A 19,845-nucleotide genomic window follows, 5' to 3' on the forward strand; every position below is an offset into this window, starting at 1 on the left:
AAAGTAAGGTAAGGATTGCACAATTCAGTAACACTTGGAATTGAAAGCCCATCAATAATACATAATATTGTTTTTTAGCTACATGTTCATGTGTAGATTCATATTCTTACAGCAAGTGGTGTTTATTTTGAGGTGAACCTTGTAAATTTCACATTTACTACCTACCTAGTACTTATGACCACAAACTAGCACTAGCACAGCCACAAATATGTGCACAATTCATGCACTTGTACTCTCAATCCCCTTACATCATGACCTCAAATGATTGCAATCAATCTTGTGCCAAAGGTCCCCACTCAAAATCATTCCTACAGTTAATCGTTTTGTTCAGTTACATATTTGTGGTACACGATTTCACATACACGTATCAGGTTAACCAATTGGTTATTCAAGTACTGCACCCCATACTTTATGTAGATAGCACAATAATAATTATTAATAATTCAAGACCTCAATGAGTCACATAATTGCATTTCCTCAAAAGTTGAATACGATTAACCATTTGACACCCAAATTCAGTCAATAGCATGCATGTCCCAAAGGACATAAGTGACAAAGACTGTTCCACATAAGTGACGGTCGTAAATTTCAAATATTAGGTTAATGTTCTTGAAATTTTCTGGAAGCTAGGTTAAAAACACCATGAAAATGTATTAGTATATCTAAGCCCAACTCCAAAAACCTAAACAGGGGGGGAAAGAGTTCTGAACTTGAATCATAATAGAGGATTCTGAAAGCTAGCAAAGATAGTAATTTGAATCTAATAGGAATGACAACGTCAAGAAGTCAATGCATTTTGGCATAACCCTCTGATTTAACTGTGGTGACGTAACCAAAAGAGCAACTAAGCGTCTTGACAGCTAGACACAACCTGCTGAACATCTGTTAACTTGGAAGCAGATGTTAAGAAGCTTGAGATGACTCTGATATCAAGCTTTAAAAGATGGAAGGTGAACACCAACAAGAACACTGACACTGAGGCTAGAGGGACCAATTTATGAAGAGAAAAAATGAAAGGAATGCTCAAACCTAATACAATAACAAAACAAAGCCCAGCTTTGAAGGATAAGAGTACAAGCAAAAGCAAATCCTAGGGGAAATTTTCAGTGCACTCCATGTTCACAGAGACATTGACAATCAAAGAATTCGTGTATTTGGAGACCACATTTCAGTATTGAAATTCTGCACAGAACATACAGCAAGAAAAAATCATACACCAAACTAAAACAAGAACACTCATTCATCACCTCTTGTACAATCCAATACTTTTTCTGGTATCATCCTCCTCGTTACATGGATACTAGATGCTTTCTTTATTGAGATCGTCTAAGCCAAAGATACTGAACCATTGCACTGAAGGATGGAGAAATGCCTGTGCAGGGTCAGATTTCCCAACAAAGACTTGCATCTTGTGATGCTCAAGACCAGTCCTTGAGCTATTCCAATTAACAAAAATTCGTTAAGCACTTCACTTAAGACATTAACTCTTCTAAAACCATGGTGGAGTCCACTAACACTAGAAAACCTTCCCATCAAAACAGAAACACATGAAACATATAGGGCCAAAAAAGAGCGACAGGAAATGGAGAACTTCTAAAAATTAAATAAGCATAGAAGAAACAGATCTGTCAAACTTGTAGATGTTTTGATAGATTGAGGGGAAAACAAACTTTTTGAACTATGCAAATGCTTGCAAGTTCTTCATTGAAGTAATACATGGGTTCTCTAGACATCTTGACTAGCATACATCCATTATGTAGAGCTTTCATAAGAGGAGTTTTTGGTTGAATGAACGAAGCTTTCACGGGTCACATTTGAGAGTCAGGCAGAATATTTACATTTATCACGACTGCGTGCTCAAATGAAGAGCCCTTTCATCTACCAAAGAGAGGGAAGATGATAAAAGCAATACATTCACGAGCTTCACTTTAAGTGAGAATCATATACAGCGAACACACTCTCTGAGACCAAGAGAGGTAGCTTGTCAATATACATGAAAAGCCTCCTTAAATTGTCATTTGTCAATGAGACAGTGTCTTGTACTTCACATAGTTCAGTGAAAACCCAAAGGTCCCTTGAGTTGACTCGCTTCAAGCTATCACGGCAAAACGGGCATGATTGAGACCGAGAATGCCTGCATTTTATTAACCATGGATGATGATGTCAGTATTCGATCACAACCTGAAAAAAGAGATAGAAACTACCGTTGAAAGATAACCTAAGTAACAAGTTCTGGACATCTTATTCAAGGGCAGTATAGACATAGGCGAGAAAGGATAACTGCACATGGTATGATTTTTGTCCACACATTGCTGGATGTACGGCTCAATATTTTTCCTGTTAACAAGCTAAAAGTATTCCTCTTAAGAAGATGAGTTAGCATCACAACACATGCCACATCACCACTAACAAATCTGTTAGTAGATTATTGACAAATTGAAACAGCTCGCAGAGATAAGCCATCTCATTCAAGTGCAATCTATACCTGGATTAATCCAAGGGCATGCCCAAACTACACCTCTAAAAGCGAGACAGAAATTCATGACAGCCACCCAGACGATCACACTAGCACCGACTACCCATCAGCGTGGACAAGCACATCTCAACCAATATCAGTGGCACCCATGTCGGTGTAGACCATAGTATAACATAATGCTATCACACAGACCTATCCATGCACACACACAATGTTAGCATCCATTTATACACAGGTCTTCATACTCATTCTTGACAGAGCTCCAGAGGTGAAGGGGACAAACTCAAACGTGAGAAATGCTAGCACTAAAAGAGAAGGCTAATTTACAATTAGCCCACATTCTGTTCATCCATGCTACCGCTGCCTGCGAAGACTTGAGAATGCCATTTTAGTCTCTACCAATGAAAGCTTTAAAATATTTCTGCTGGTCCATTGCGGAGACAATCAGAAGAGTACAGCAAGATGCAGACTGGCTAACTTCCCACAATTGGAGACTAAGGACGGTACTTCGTGATAAGCAAATCTATTATAAGTAAAAGGTAAAGGTGTGTATATGCAGATAAATCACAGTAATCAGACACAAGGTTAAAGCCATCAACTCCATCATGTCCAGAAGATTCCCTCCCCCCCCCCCTTCTCTCTCTCTCTCTTAAGGTTTGTCATACGAAATTTGTGATAGAGAGAGAGAGAGAGAGAGAGAGAGAGAGAGAGAGAAAGAAAGAGTTTTGAGGTTTGTGATACGAAAAACCACTTTTTAGGATTATAGTCCATAATCCCCCTCCCCCCCAAGAAAGAACTTATGAGCTTACCATTCTCTGAAGCACTTGATGCACATCGCATGGTTGCAATCAGGCAGTACAATTTTTGTATTGTTTTCCATACAGATGCCACATTCTTGTTCCCACTCCAAGTCGAGGTCCGGCACACTTCCCTTTGCATCATCACACTTCTTCTTGTATCTATCCATGCAAATAGCTCTTTGCTTCAATTCTTCCATTTCTGTTATCCCTCCTTGCAATTGCTGCAGGGAAGGGAAAATGTAGGCTGCATAGCGTGGACACAAGACAAGCACTTTCTTAAATGTTTGACTTTGGGTATTCCTATGCAAGAAGCAGAACCTGACTGGCTATACATAATGTTTACATTTCTAGAAAAAGATTGCAACTGAATGATGACTCCCCCGAGGAGTCAGGTGTTCAATAAAAAGCTTACCATAGAATTCACGAAGACTTGATTTTCTCTCATATGTAGACATGGTAGTTGTCCCATCTTTGTAAACCTGAATTTAAAAATACACACACTTCAAGATAAAGCATGACTGACATTGTATCTAGATTTTTTTCTGGTGTAAAATGAATATAACTCGAGCATACCCTTCAACCACTCCGTCAACTACGCCAACTAACGGCCAAAAATCGTGGGATTGTGCTACTAAATCCTAACGGGAGAACCAATGCTGGAGGAGAAATAGGATTCCTTTTGCACCTTGTATATCAATATGCGCAGGAAACCAAGAGCACCAGCTAGGCCACAATCAGTCCAGCGGACTAAGAATAAGAAAAAATGTGCAGCAGGGCTGTAGGATAGTCTCATTTGCAAACATGCTCCATCGTAGTCTCTTGGAAACTCTAGTGCCCTGCAAAAAACACAATAGTTGAGATATAGCTTTGCTAAAATGGCTAAATTGTAACCTATTTTAGGTAAATATATATCATCCATTGAGTCAAAACGCGAAGAGAAACGTAAGGAACAATTTACTTAAGCTTCATCTTTCAGCGCGGTCCAGATGAACATACAAACAAAAAACACAAAGCCGACCCGGAAGCAGAAAAGAGTCGGGTTTTTTTGCACGCTATCTTAACGACAATGTGTCACCTAAAATGTGAGCATTGAATCTCGGAAACCTTGTACAAAAACTTTGTAGGGAGGCAGGAGGGGAGAGAAAGCCCACAGTGTATTGGCATGTTGGATGTCCGCCTCCAATGATTTAAGCGATTCCTTGAATGATTTCCCGTGACCCATGCCGAGTAGAAACATCCTTTCCGTACGTTTTCTTTCTCAGTGTCTCTGTGTATAGTGTGGTACGCAATTCTACCCGTATACGCCCCGCACATCAATTAAAATTTTGCATTGCAGCACGCGGCACAATCCTTTCCCTTCATGGAAACATGGGTTGTGGCATCCGTCAAAATCCGCTATAGGACTCCAGCTTGGTTCAAAGCCCGAGGCGAAGCGAAGGAAGGGCGAGTTATGCTTTCTTCCCCACCCACGTTGGCGTCTCTGGCAGCGGTTATTTGCCCAAGACCTTCGCAAGGTGTGTCAAAGGGAGACAAAGCCAATGCGCAGAGAAACAAGCAATGCAAAAGCGGGGGAAAGAAGGGGGAGGGGAGTTGCGAGGGAGAAAATGCGAAGAGAGGCAAGCAATGGGGGAGGCGGAGAAGGAAGGTGTGCGAGGGGAAGGGGAGAAGGCGGAGGGAAGAAGGCAAAGCTGGGGAACAAGGCAAGCGATGGGAGGCGAAGGCGATGGAGATGGAGATGGAGATGGAGAGAGGAAGAGGCCAAGAAAGGCGAAGGCTATGGCGATGGCGATGGCGATGGCGATGGCGATGGCGATGGAAGAAAGCTCTGTGTAGAAGCCAAGGAAAATGAAGAAGATGAAGATGAAGATGAAGATGACAAGGCATCATTAGTGTGTTGAAAATTTTAAGCTTTTTTTTTTTCTCTCTCTCTTTATTTGGATTTTGGCTTTGGATTTGGCTCTCTTTTTTTTTTCCCCTTTTTTCCCCCCCCCCACCCTTTGCACCTTCTCGCATTGGCTCCTTTGTGGTCTTGCCATCCTCTCCTTGGGACTTTATTCTGTCTTTCACCTTCCCCCAAAATCCCCTTCTTCCTCACATTTCGCCCCACCTTGCCTCCCTCTTGCCGCACCTCCACTTATTTACAATGCCACCCTGTCGCCCCATCTTCCTCCCTGCTACCCCTGCTTGCTCCTCGGCCATTAGCCTCTTCGTGCCTCCCAACACCCTTCAAGATAACCCCATTGATGTCACATGGTTTTCTAAAACCTCCATACAAGTGGTTCTTATTCTGTCAATTAGCCCTAGTTTTTATTTCGTCAAGGTAACATGCTCACACTCGCACAAACTTGAATAGCTAATTCTCCTAACACCCATATTTATTATATGTGACACGAATCCGCCACAAAACGTTGTCCTACGTCATCTCCCTAGGTCTACTCATATGAACAACCATCAATAGCAAGGATATTGTGGTTCCACTAGCTTGGACTTATGCCATGGGAGTAGAAATTTATCCAACAAGGTTCCCCCTTCTAACAAGCAATTGACTACAATTGTAAGACACTGATGAGGAACCAAGGTAGAGAGAATACTAATCCAAATAGGAGAATACATATCCAAATAAACATTTGAAAAATGAGGAGAATATAAGGGAAAGACAACGTTGACATGTAAAATGCCATAGCTACTAAAGGACCACCTTTTCCATTCTATTTTGGTGGAAAGTCACATCTCCTCCATAACATAAGGGCATTTGTGTTGATCTCCCTAACCTTGCCTCCAAGCTCCCAATCCTCTCCTCCATCATACCATCCCACTCAATGCCATTGCACACGTGCCTTAATTTGGATGCTTCACAACATCAAGGACATCATGACCTACCTTGCCTTCCTAAGAAGCCCATAGCGGATGACCCTCATTATCTTAGCTTATCATCCCTCCAACCCAAGCCAACATTCACTTACATGTATCAACATGGCCTATAGTTACGTTCACCTTGTTTCTCGCATCTCTCCAACCCTTTAAAAGGACCTTTCACAAAAGAAATGCACCATATTAAATTTTTGTTTTCCCTAGCTCAACTAAATCTAGTCCAGCTAAAGGCAATTCTTTCATCTACAATAAAGATTTCAAGAAAGAGCTTTGATTTGGAATAGTTCTCAATATTTCAAAGGGGAGCTTTCATCTAGAATAGTTGTCAAGGGGGATCTTTCAAACCAAAAGAAGGCAAACTTTCATCTATAATAAAGATTTCATTTAGAATATAGTTGAATTTAATAATGCACACATCCATAACGAAATTTGGCATCTACAATCGACAGTGTGAATCTTGAGGGGCTCTACTCTTAAGCATAGTTGGTTAACCTTAAATTGAAAATACCACCATTTCACGTGCACATCTTGTCACCAATGCTTTATGAAATAGAGGATGTCCTTTTCTCCATTGTCATAGACTCCTTCTATCTCAACCACTTGTAAGCATCAACTACACTTTAGTAGTTCCACCCATAGTAGCACCATTGTAGTTGCACACAAATAATTTATAAGCAAATAAAAGAATGATTTGGGAGGTAGTTCAATGAAGATACCCAAAATGCTCCCATCATTTTCATAATAGCAAAGGACAATCTATATCTTAATTTAAAGTAAAGTAAATATTTTTTAAGAACGTGTGCACAAAACCCCCCTTTATCTTGTACACCCCTCCTTTTTAAGTGTATTTTTAAAGATGAAAGAGTAAACCACTAATTAATTTTGTATTGCATTGGCCATATTTTTCTCTTTTGGCTCAATGGCTCAAATTTTGATTGGCAATTTTTTTCAAATGTGGTAAACATTTTATCTCTTATTAAGTCAAGAGCTTGTTATTATCATATGTTCATGGGAGAGAACTTGATCTAGAGAGTGCTTAGTGCAATTAATGATTATGCTCACACTTTCATTTTGCTTCATAAACTTGGCCATACTTTTGGCGACATCTCTATAGCAAAAGCATGAATGAGTTACATGTTCGAGAATCATATAATTGGCTAGGGAATTATTGCTAGTTACATGGATAAGGCTTTCATTCTTGCTCTTCAAGTACTCCACCATTCACAATCTTCACATTACTTCACCATTCATAGTGTTTCACCATTTTCTACTTCTTATGTTCATATAAGTCACACTACTTTCAAAAATCTTACATTAGACACTTTGACTCAAATTGTTAGGTCATAGTAGTGTTTATACATCTCCAAAATGGTAGATCATAAAAAAATATCCAAACTCAGTCCATTCTCTTGGAGTATCAATGGGAACTGGACATGAATCCACTCATGGAATTCTACAAAAAATTCTTATGGATCCCAACCATCTAAATAACGATCAACTCAATCATCACCTAGTCACGAGCAAAAGAGTGCCCAAAAAACATGGCCAGTTTGAGATGCCCAAGTTCAATTGCAGACGAGACTTGAAGAGGTTCATACAACACTTTGAGATGGCATGCCAAGTAGGGGTAGACAATTCAAAATGAAACCAAATTATTATTGCTATTATGACCTTCATAGATGAAAAATGGTTCCTAGCTTGCAACAAGTTCCAAGACCCAATGCACCTCTAACACCACTACAATTGCCCCAACTGGTCTAAAATACTAATGAAATGCAAATATCCAAAGGAAAACAAGGACTCCATTTTATAATCATCACAGATTATTAAACCCATATGACCAAGGCATGAAATTATTAATACATGATGAAAGGAATAGATGGCTAACTAATACTTGTCTATGCCAACCAAACAAGGTGCAAACACTTCAAGCGATTATTTTGGAAATGGAAAGGATGAGGCAATCGACAATCAAGTGAGCCATACCAAGCAAGCAAGACCAAACTATAAACATTTATATTTCTTCCTTGACATTGGACATGATTATAACATAATATTGTCAGTGTACATCAGTGATACTGTTCTATATTCTCATGAGATGAGCTTGAATCGAAATGGTTTGTCTACCAACAGCTACTTTATAGTTGAAGTGCATTATTTGATAAAAAACATAACCTCACTATATGTATGTACTCATCGTTCATAAAGATTTATAGTGTTACCACAATTTCAAAGATTATTATAACATAAGCTTGCAAGTCTATATTAGTAATAGTGTTATTTATTCTCATGAGATGAACTTGCATAGAAATGGTTTGTCTACCAACAACTAGTATTTAGTTGAGTGAATCATTCAATAAAAACTTCAATATTGAACATGATCATAACATAATATTGAAAGTCTATCTTGGTGAAAGTGTTCTATATATTTTCATCAAATGAACTTGAATAGAAAATGTTTGATTGTTTTTTGCCAATAGACACATAGTTCTAACATGGCTTGTATTATGAGCAGCCTTGCTCTACATCTAGTGCAATAAACTAGCAAAAATTTCATTAAATTCATATTTTGATGCATGCAATTTTACTAAATGGTGGGAAAGGTCATAATAATCATCTAGATCATGCCTTGCCATTTGATTTGATATGTAACATGACCTCATTTAGATTTGTAAATCAAAAGATACAGGACGTCAAAATTCTCATGGTTTGGGTTAATGCCCTCCCTAATTTGGCCCAAAGCATGAGAATTTAGGATGCCTAAATTCTCATGTTTGGCCAAATAGAAAGCATGTTGATGTGGTGGCCCAAACCATTAGAATTTTGACGTCCTATATCTTTTCATTTACAAATCCAAATGGGGTCATGTATCATATCAAATCTAATGGTGGCAAGGCATGATTTAGATGATTATCGTGACCTTTTGCACCCTTTTGCATGCATCAAAATGTGAATTTAATAATAATTTAGTTGATTTGTCGCATTGGATCTAGAGGAAAGTTTACCTAATATGGACCATGTCAATGTGTTGTCTATTTTGGCTTCTACAATTGATTTCTATAAGCAAAGATTGATTGGTTTGGGAATTTAATTCATTTTAAAGAAAGGGATGTACCTACTCTTTAGATTTTGTTGGATTGGTGGGATGTAAGAGTGAGTCATTGGGGAGGGAGGTTTTTGCAAGAATACAAAAACATGGGTTTTGTTCCAAGAGTGAATAGAGTTTCAAAAACCAACCATTTGCACATGCATGTAATGTGGACTATTCCATTCAAGGAGTCCTAGGTAACTTTTGACTTGTGTGGAAGGTTTCATTGGTGATCTCACTTATGTTGGTGGAGGGAGAGAGCTTAATTATGGAGGATTACCAAAAAGCAAACCAGGAAAAGTGAGCAAAGATAGAGTGTGTCTTTACTAATGATGCCTTGTCAAAATGACATAGGTCCAACTCTCTCATGGAATAGAATGTAGACATTTTTGCTACTAAAATAGGGGATTTGTCAATCTATTATTGTTTTGTTTTGCTTTTTTTTTTGGGCTCGCTCGCTTTTTTTAGTTCGCTCACTTTTCTGCGCTCGCTTTTGGTAATCCTTGGGAAGGACCATCAAGTAGCAATATATCCATACCCTCAACAACCTAGGACGCTCCAAAACCAAGCTAGGACATTCCAAACCCTCAATAACATAGGACATTCAAAACCATATGTAAGGATTGTGGGGTGATCATGCATGCCTAGAGCGGCCCTTAAGCAAGCCAAACTTGAGCAAATGCATAAGCCAAATGTTGAAGCATTTGTGACCACACAAGTAAAGGGTTGAAATCTTGCAATAGTAATACTTGAAGTAATCAATACCACGTACTATGATAGCTTGATACCTGTATCACCATAACGTTAAGTCCCCAAAATGGTTGGACCGTATCTTCAAACAACCTACTACAATGTTTACTACTCCCTCTCTCACCCAAATTTTTCTCGAGTCTCTCTCTTAAACTATCTAGATTTGGACATAGAGAAGCTTGATATCAAGTACATAAGGGGATGGGTAGAGCATTCTCAACTAAAACCTAAGGAAGTAGAGACATCTTCTAAAGCCAAAGAGGAGAAAACCAACACTGATATTTCTTCTCTCTCTCAAGTCTCTCTCTTACACTATCTAGATTTGGATATAGAGAAGCCTTGATATCAAGTAGATAAGAGATGGGTAGAGCATTGTCAGCTAGGTCCAAAGGAAGTACAAACATATTTTGAATCCAAGGAGGAGCAACCCAATCCCAAATCAAACCATCTTTCCTTTGTTGGGACATCCCATGTATGATATATAGTGTGGGTGAGTTGTATCATGTTTGAATACACACTTGAGAAGATAAGGGGATGAGATTGTATGTGGAAGAAAGAAAAAACAAGTGAAGGAGAAGCTCCTGGCCAAGATGGAGAATGATTGAAGGAATCCAATCTCTCATGTTTTCCTTATAGTTCACGCACATTCTCTCTCAGCAGAATGTGGCATCAGAACATCACACTACCGAAAAACTACCACCCATTTTAGAGGAAGGACAAGTAACAGATGGCATATTTTTAAAATATTCTTTTTGCTCATTTTTTACATACAGAGGGTACCATTTAAAGGTGTATTCATAGATTGAATATAAAAAGAGTGCACTTTATTCATGAAAAAGTCACAAGTAAGAGACTTTTAAATTAGGCCATGATTGCATCATATAGTGAACCCCTCGAGATCTTGATGCTAGCCAACATTTGAGCCTTCTACCACTCAAGAAGGACTATGTAGAGGGATATCTCAAGCCAATTATGTCAGAGTTTGCATTCTAATATGTTTAGGTGCCATTCTTATATGGTGGTAGCCACTAAAATCATCAAGAAAACTATAGATTTCATGACCTGCTACAACATCTAGCAAAGAGTCACAAAATGGTAGAGGGAAAGGGTTAGTAATGGTGGCAACATTTAGCTTTCTGTAGTCCACACATATTCTGAGCTTTCCATTCTTTTTGGTCACAATGACAATAGGTGAAAGCCATGTAACATGGGTGAAAGGATATATAAAACCAACTCTCAACTACTTATCAATCTCTTCTTTGACTCACTTTGCATAGTTGGGATTCATTATGTATCTTCCTTGCACCACTGGGACAACATCTTGCTTTAAATTAATCCTGTGTTGATAGAACTTAAGGTCTACTCCCTTCATATCAATATAATGCCAAGCAAATATGTCTTTATACTCTGTCAATAAGTCCTTTAGTGCCATTTTGAAAGGTGGAGGAAGACCTGTACTTACCAAAACTGTCTTGGGGTTGGCAAGGTCTCCAAGGTTCATCTCTTCCAAGTCATCCTATCGGACTCTGGCACTCTTTTGCATCTGCTCCTCAAATTGAGTTTCAGCTTCTAGGATGGCCTATGCAGCTGATTTATGACTATTCTCTTGTAGGGGGTCATCTGTGTCTGCATGATTGTCATTTGTCATTTTGTGGTTGGTAGAATCTGCCTCCGACCACTTTTCGACAGTGTTTTTTTCTGCAGTGGTAGCCGGCTGTAGGTCGAGCTGTTGTATTTGTTGATTTCAGCATGTATACTAATCAATGATTTTGATTACATCAATTTCAAATATGGCAAAAATAGTAGGATTTCTCCTAAGGAAAATCTCCTCCTCAGCTTCATCAAATTCTGCTATCATGTTGATGCCCTCTGCTTATAGTGGTTGAACTTGTCTTGGGAAACTTTTCTTTGAAGAGAGATCGATCTTAAACTTCTCTTTTCCTTTCCTGATGGTTATTCTTTCTGATCCCCAGTCTTGTTTCACTTTGGCATATCTCAGCCATGGCCTACCCAATAACATGGAATAGGTACAATCTCTTTCCTCCATTCCGAGTACTAGAAATGTGATTGTAAAGGATAGTCCCATTATGTTAATTTCTTGTCCTCTTAGTATGACAAGAGGCTGTATTCTTCTTTGATCAACCATTCTGACGTGAAATGGGGTTGGTGCAAGTTCATTGCAACAAAATTTCTTAAATAGATCCTTAGAGAGGATGTTCACAACTCATCCTCCGTCTAGCAATACTTTTGGTATCCTTTGCCTTTTATAATCCACATCTATGAGTGGGACTTGGTAATCCACATCTTCAATGGTGGATGTGTAAACGTCTGGTGTTTCATCCTCATCTTCACTCTGGGGATGATCTTTTGTTTGAGAAAAATAAGGACAAAATAGCATTTGTCACTGAGTGGGGAGTATTTGCTTCTAATATCATGACCTTTGGTCTTACGAATGCTCCGCCAACCTTTCAAAAGTACATCTAGGAGGTATTTGCTGAGTATCTTACATCTTTTATGAAAGTATTCCTTCATGAATTTTCACTATTTGGGAAAAGAATGGAACATCTGCAACACTTAGGTTTATGTTTTACAAAGTGTAGAGTGGCTAGTCTTAGCTTAAACCCAACCAAATGTGCATTTGCTGTGAGTAGAGGAATTCTCCTATGCCATATTATCTCACAGGAGGGAATGGAGATAGATCCCAACAAAGTGTCAGCCATACAACATGCCAAACCAACCCAAAAAATAAAGCAGCTTCAGAGATTTATAAGCTAGATTAAATAGCGCTGCAGATTTCTTAAATGTCTTGCTGATATATGCTATCCACTCCCAAAACTAACAAGGGAAACTGAGCCATACATCTGGGGTGATCCACAACAATATGCTTCTAATATCCTGAAGAAAATGTTGATGGTAGCACCTATACTACAACCCCCTGACTAGACTCTTCCATTTAAGGTTTTTGTTGATGCTTCTGATGCAGCAGTAGGTGCAGTGCTCATGCGGCAAAAAACACCTAAGTGGTTCAGACCAGTTTACTATGCCAGCAGAATCTTAACAAAGCATGAAAAAAACAATGCAGTCACAGAGAGGCAAGCACTTGGAATGATCTATGCATTGCACATATTTAGGCATTATTTATTGGGCAACAAAGTGAATTTTCATGTAGACCATCAAGCTCTCATTTACTTGGTGAATAAACAACAATTAACAGGAAGATTGGCCAGATGGATGCTCTTGTTGCAAGAGTTTGACTATAGCATTGTGCATAAGCTTGGAAAGCAACATGCCATCGCTTATTACTTAAGCAAGCTGCAATCAGAGGAAGCTCCAATCGGTATACCAGATGAATTTCCTGATGCAGGCATTTTTATGGTAAGAATTGAAGAACCACCAAATTGGTATGATAAAATGTTGTTCTTTCTTACTGATGGTTTGACCCCTGAAACATTAACTAGGGATCAGAGCAAGAAACTTGTTTCACAGAGCAGACCTTTCCTAGTAATTGCTAGTGTTTTGTTTAGAAGAGGAATCGACCAGGTGATCAAAAGATGTGTGTAAGATCATGAGCAGAAGGCTGTCTTAGCAAAAGCCCATGAAGGACTAGTCGGAGGATAATTCTCTAGAGATATTACAGGTAAATAGATTTTGCAAGCTGGTTTGTGGTGGCCTACAGTTTTAAAAGATGCTCATAATTGGGCCAAAGCATGTTTACCATGCCAGAGGGATGATAGACCACTTGATACTGATAGAATGCCTCATCAGCCCATTCTCCCTTTGGAACCATTCCAAAAGTGGGGACTAGATTTTATTGGACCCATCAAACCTCCACCACTAGAGACACATAAAAATTATTTTTTTATTAATAATGTTCAGGATTCGAGAAGGCGCGAGCAACTTGTTTGGTATTTGAAGAGAATGTAGTTGCTAGTAAAGATAAATACTATGAGTAGGAACTCTTATGTGACACTGAGTGCAGTCGGGAAAGGGACAAAGATATCGTGGGTGCATCTGCTCCACTCACGGCTTATGAGCGAGATAGCCAAAAAGGATTTGAGCACTTCAAATGCTTATTCCAGGATAGCACCATTTATTTCTTCCTTATTTGAATTTGCCAGCTAGATCGGTACAAGGAGCCCAGAGGTAATTGTTTAGTACCAAGACGAGCACACAGAAGCAATGCAAGACAACCAGCATGAGGAAGAAAAGACAAAGCAAGCCATGCTTCAAGCTTTGGAAGATGATCAGTACTCCAAAGATGAAGCTACTATGGTTGTGTATGGCCAATCTTTGGCAGAACGCCCGTGGGATACACCCTTAGTAGGAGAAGAGCTGTTAGCTAGCCCGAGAGAATCCAAAATTTTCCAAGAAAATTAAATTAAATCCTCGGGCCAAATCCATGCTTCTAAAGACAGAGACCTAGGAAAAATGAGAGGAGGACATTGCCAGTCTATTGCTCACATCGCCTCCCAGAAGTCCCTTCGAGGCCTTTTCCCCTGTCCACAAATTGACAGACTTGCAACAATCCCCAACACAAGATGTGACCAGTCCACCAGCAACAAGAATAGTCTCTAGCATAGAGTCAAAACATGCCCTCATAGTCTTGCAAAAGTATTTTGATAAGCAGAGGTACAAATGCAGCTGCAAAAGCAAGTGCAGGAGTTGACTGAAGATAAGAAGGCGGTACATGAGTATATGCTTAAGTAGTCGGAAATGCAGAAGAAGTTCGACGACACTCAGCCAGAACTAGAGGCAATCAAGAAAGAATATTCCCAATATAGAGAAGTGTAGGACAAGAAAATCTCAAAGCTCACTACCCAAGTGAGAGTACAGAAGGAATGCCTTCCAACTGTAACAACTTGGCTATAAGAAATGAAAGCAGAATTTTTTCTGCAACTAGATTGAATGGGTGCATCCCCCACAGACTTAAATATTTAAAATATTATACTAAAGGAACGAATCCGTGGATTGGAAGGAGTTGAACAACAGCTCAAGGACATGGTAGAAGAGGTAGATGGAGTTTTCCTCAGCTCCTCTGAAATCAAAGAAATGAAGAATCAATTGGTAAAGACGTCTCAAGACCTATGGTCAAATCTCAGAAAACACATGTTCGTAATTGCTCAAAGACCTTATGATGCCTTTGCATTTGCTGCATATGCATATGATATCATGGCAGATTAATTAGAGATGCTTTGATCTAAAGCACAGGATGCCAAACAGAGGCAGATGCCCATGCATGATGACACCGCATTGTTTGATTTGAAAGCACAGTTTGAGAAGCCGGCTACAACACACTAGCAGAACCTGTCAATAGACTTAGATTCAAATCACACCACATTCATGGATGCCATATATAACGACACAAATAACACAGCAACCCCGTGCCATGCCGTAGCCCCCGGTGCAGATATTGCAGAAGAACAAATAGCATTTGAGGAGGAATCAGAACTGAACAAGTATCTTCAAAGAGGATGCAGATGAGGCAAACCCAGTCTTTGCTAAGGGATCAGTCATAGACCTGAACTCCACCCACACCATCAAAGTTCAGTGGATGGATTACTTCCAATGAAGGGTTCGAGTCCTCCACAAAGTTTTACCACCGGGTGTGTCAGGTGTTGAGGATGACTCCTCCACTCACGTGGACCTCAACCAAGGAGGGTTAGTAGACCTCTAGTAATAGTAGACCTCTAGTAAGGGGGGGTTACAATAGCAAGTAATGGATACTTTTGTAACTGTAGGGACATTTATAACTGTTTCTAATAGCATGTAGTAGTGGCCTTATCCACCACATCATTTCTGAGACTATGTTTGTTTTTTGACTGTTATCCAACTGAGGCTGGAATACCATCAGATGTTGTTATAAGCTGGTCATCACCTCTTGCATGGAGTGAGTTGTTGCTATCTATTGTAATACAAACTATACACAATATTTCCACTCTACAAATGATTGTCTCGGCTATTTGTATGCTTTGTATTGTCTCTTTCTTTTCTGACATTAGTCAGATTTAAGTCTAGCCCTGGCATTCCCATTGCTAGGAGTGGATGTGTGTAGGCGTTTTTCAGTCTTTTGGAGACACCAGTAACAAACACCATTCTTATGGTAATGCAAAAAAGGTTAGTGTTTCCTCATTAAGGCGGAGTGCTTATGTATCATTTCTCTTCTTATTGCATTGCCTCGATGGACTAAGCTTTGTACTAACCTTTGACACCTTCTCGTTGGGAGGAGAAACAAAAATCTGACTAAAAAGTAGAAAAGAGTCAAGTTTTTTGCATGCTATCTTAATGACAATTTGTCACCTAAAGTAACATCTTGGAAAACTTCTACAAAAAATTTTTTGGGAATAGGAGAGGAGAGAGCCCACAATGAATTAGCATGTTTGATGTTTGCTTCCAATGATTCAAGTGATTCCTCGAATGATTTCCCTTGACTCCTGTCGTGGAAACATCCTTTCGATACATGTTCTACTCTCTGTGTAATGTAATACACAATTCTACTTGTGTTTTGTGGCGCAAGGGGGAGCTTTGATTTAGAATAGCTGTCAAGATTTCAAGGGGGAGTTTTCAAACCAAATGAAGGCAAACTCTCATCTATAATCAAGACTTCAAGGGGGAAATTTCATCCAGAATATAGTTGTCAGTAGTTAAATTTAATGAATACACATACTAGTAACAAATTTTGGCATTTGCAATTAATAATTTAAATCTTGAAGGGCTCTACTCTTAAGCGTAGTTGGTTGAAATTCCACTCATCCTCCTTCATTTAAAAATATTACCACTTCATCTTGTCATCAATGCTTTATGAAATATAGGATGTCCTTTTCTCCATTATCATAGACTCCTATCTCAACTACTTGAGTTCCACCCAAATAAATTTGCAAGGAAATAAAAGAATGATTTGGGAGGTAGTTCAATGAACATGCTCAAAATGCTCACATTACGTTTAAAAATGCAAAGGACACTCATTATGCACCATATATCTCAGTTTAAAGTAAAGTAAATGTTTTTTAAGAACATGTGCACAAAAACACCATTCAATTTAAAGTCAATGTTTTTTAAGAACACGTGCACAAAAACACCATTATGTTATAGGCCCGTCCTTTTTAATGTGTACTTTTGAAAATGTATTTTCAAAAACGCCCTTATGTTGCTTTTTAATGTGTAGACCACTCCTTTTTTAAGTGTACTTTTAAAAATGAAATATTAAACCAATACTATTTTGTATTGCCTGATGTGTGTCTCCCATCCATCTTAATGATATTTCTTTCTTTTCCTTGACATGACTCTGAAAGCATGAGTGAATATATCTTCATGAATTGTCTAGAATTGACTAGCAAAGTAGAACTATCTTTAACTGTACTAATTGGACTTTCTCACTCTTCAAGCACTCCACCATTCACAATCTTCACATTATCATAGCTTTTCACCATTACAATCTTCACATTAATCCACCACTCATAGTGTCCCACCGATTACATGAGTAGTCTACGTTGTATTGCACATACTACAAGCTTGGTTATGAGTCGCCAATAGCTTATGGAATAAGTCAGGTTCACAGTCCTTAACATGCTGTGAAAGCCGTTCAGGGCAAATATAGTTTGTATAGCATAAGAGTAGCACCCTCAAATGATTCATAACTGATAGGCACTCTCAAACTACAGTCTTAGCTCCCAGTACATCATGGATGTTATGATGTAATTCTTGGCTTGGGTTTATAAATTACTGGTGACACTCTGTATGTGCCCACTATATGCACTATTGATATCAACAGAGCTTATGCTCTTCGCGGAAGATCCTTCATGGTGCATACAATTGTATACGAGATATGTTCTAAAAAAGAGCTTTCGTCAGACGTGTCACCATATGAGGTAGATGATCAATTAAGGTGAAACGGTCTTACCTAATAATGTAGAGTGGGCTCTTGAGTTTGCAACTATTTGTGCAATTCTCAGTGCTACGATGTGAATCCTCCCATTTTGTGAGGCACTATACTTTCGCCAACTTCCATTGAGACTCATCTATTGCAAACCTTGGGTGCCAACTCAATATGTAATATGTTACTACCCTCGTCCAAAATCTAGGGTATGGGGGGATAAGGTCCATATATAATATGCTTGAATTTTCTTTAAAATTTTCAAATATGCAAGGGAAAAATATGAACATTTCATATCCCCCCTCCCACAAAATATAAGGTATATACTTGAAAAATATGCAAGATTTTAAGCTTTATACATATTTTTCATAATATGTGAGGCCCAGGAGGGGGGCTTTTTTTAATGATTGGGAATAAAACAAAAAACACACTAAAATATGAAAACCCATCTCCTTTTAAATTAATGTAACCTTTTCATGTGTTACCCAAATTTCAAGGTGTAAAGACATATTTGAAGCTCGTTTAGCGTAGAACATGACCATGTTAATTTGAATAGTTTCTACTCATGGCATATTGTTAAATTCATCTCATACTCAAGATTTTGATAGGTTTTTTTACTAAAGGGTGTTGGCGCCCCAGGTTGCAAAAATTGTTGGCATTTGATCTACCCTTGGGCTTCCAAAGGAAGCCACAAAGGGTATATGAACAGTCATCTCTTAACTTTTCACCCCTTATTAATGGGAATACCATTGCAGGCTTATTTGATCCTTAAACTCATAATTAAGGTAACCTACGTGAGATCCTTTAAGTATGATATACATATGGGGTCATTCAACCTATGATGTGAGGAAAATTTCTTGTAAATTGGCCTAGGTAGATTATAACATATAAATCCATAAAAGATTTTATCAAGACTCACCTCTATTGTACACCAGTTCTTGACAAGAACTGTCAAGAATAATTGTGTGTGTGTGTGTGTGTGCGTGTGTGTGTGTGCACTTAATAAATAAAACCTTTCAACAACACAACACACGAAGCTCAAATAAGGGTGGATAAAAAATTATTTATTACATGGGTGTTCATAAAACAAAAGTTGGTGCAAAAGTGTCAAATTTGCCAGGTAGTCCAAGCTCCGAGGTCAAGTTCTGCTTACCTGTCACCATCCACAGAAAACCAGTTGTTAGAACAAAATTGACATCATGTGGGAAGAGAGGTAATGCATGTGTTCTCCAGCTTGTTATCGCTTATACCAAAGAGACTTAGAACTATAGAGATAGACTCTAATAGTGAAAACAATTAAATTGATTGAATTTATGGTAGTTCACACCTAAGAGTAAAAGCAACTTAATTGAAATAGTAGGCGAGGGGTACTCCACACCCAAGGGTGAAAATAATTAAAATGAATGAATCTATCTAGGGGGGTAGTCCACACCCAATAGAAAAAGAAACTTAATTGAGTTAATCAGTAGGGGATAGTCCCCAAGGGTCCACAATTTTATGTTGACAAATAATTGAAAAGGGGTTAGTCCATGCCCTAACTAAAGACATTATAGGGATCGAGTACATGGGTTGGAAATCCAAGCATTTAGTCATTGATGATAACACAAAAGATAAGTTACTTGATCAAGCGTAAATTGTTTAAGTTGAATAAATTTTGTTAAAAAATATGTAGGCTTAAGGGCTATAGGGAAACATTAAAGAAAGGGTTTTCAATTTAGCTTTCAAGAGGAAGTCCTCTCACGAGTCTAGATGAGAAAAAGTAATTGATATTATTGTGGGACATATAAGCTAGCTAAACTAAGAAAAGAAGCATGATTTGTACAAAGCTACAAATGTATTTCATAAAGCATCATCATATATACCTATTTGAAAGTCTATACTAAAATAAGAGAATTAATAATTTCATACAAGAACACACATACTTGTAGCAAAAAACTATAGTAAAGGAGGCTTGAGAAGGTAAGTTAGAAAAATGACCACCCTAAATTAA

General features: G+C 38.5%; 1 protein-coding gene across 1 annotated transcript; it reads right to left on the reverse strand.

Annotated features, from left to right (window-relative positions):
• Positions 1 to 1,628: 1,628 nt before the first annotated feature.
• On the reverse strand, positions 1,629 to 5,110 carry LOC147903980 (E3 ubiquitin-protein ligase AIRP2-like). Its single transcript, XM_087369741.1, has 5 exons — positions 4,428 to 5,110; positions 3,962 to 4,112; positions 3,689 to 3,755; positions 3,286 to 3,520; positions 1,629 to 2,134 (listed from the first exon to the last, which is right to left on the reverse strand). The coding sequence occupies exons 1-5, from the start codon at positions 4,511 to 4,513 to the stop codon at positions 1,924 to 1,926; spliced, it is 750 nt and encodes a 249-aa protein (XP_087225867.1). The 5' UTR covers positions 4,514 to 5,110; the 3' UTR covers positions 1,629 to 1,923.
• Positions 5,111 to 19,845: the final 14,735 nt, after the last annotated feature.

Source organism: Dipteris shenzhenensis, chromosome 3 (genome assembly GCF_047967505.1).
Source record: "Dipteris shenzhenensis isolate YYH24624 ecotype China chromosome 3, Dip_SZ_1.0, whole genome shotgun sequence".
Lineage (NCBI taxonomy): Eukaryota > Viridiplantae > Streptophyta > Polypodiopsida > Gleicheniales > Dipteridaceae > Dipteris > Dipteris shenzhenensis.

Bases quoted from the DNA above. Each gene is read 5' to 3' on its own strand.
- LOC147903980 (XM_087369741.1), bottom strand. From the start codon at position 4,513: ATGTTTCTACTCGGCATGGGTCACGGGAAATCATTCAAGGAATCGCTT. The intron at 4,113-4,427 runs GTGGGCTTTCTC...TGTTTTTTGCAG, and splicing joins ATCCAACATGCCAATACACT to GGCACTAGAGTTTCCAAGAG. The intron at 2,135-3,285 runs GTAAGCTCATAA...AATAAAATGCAG, and splicing joins ATCAAGTGCTTCAGAGAATG to GCATTCTCGGTCTCAATCAT.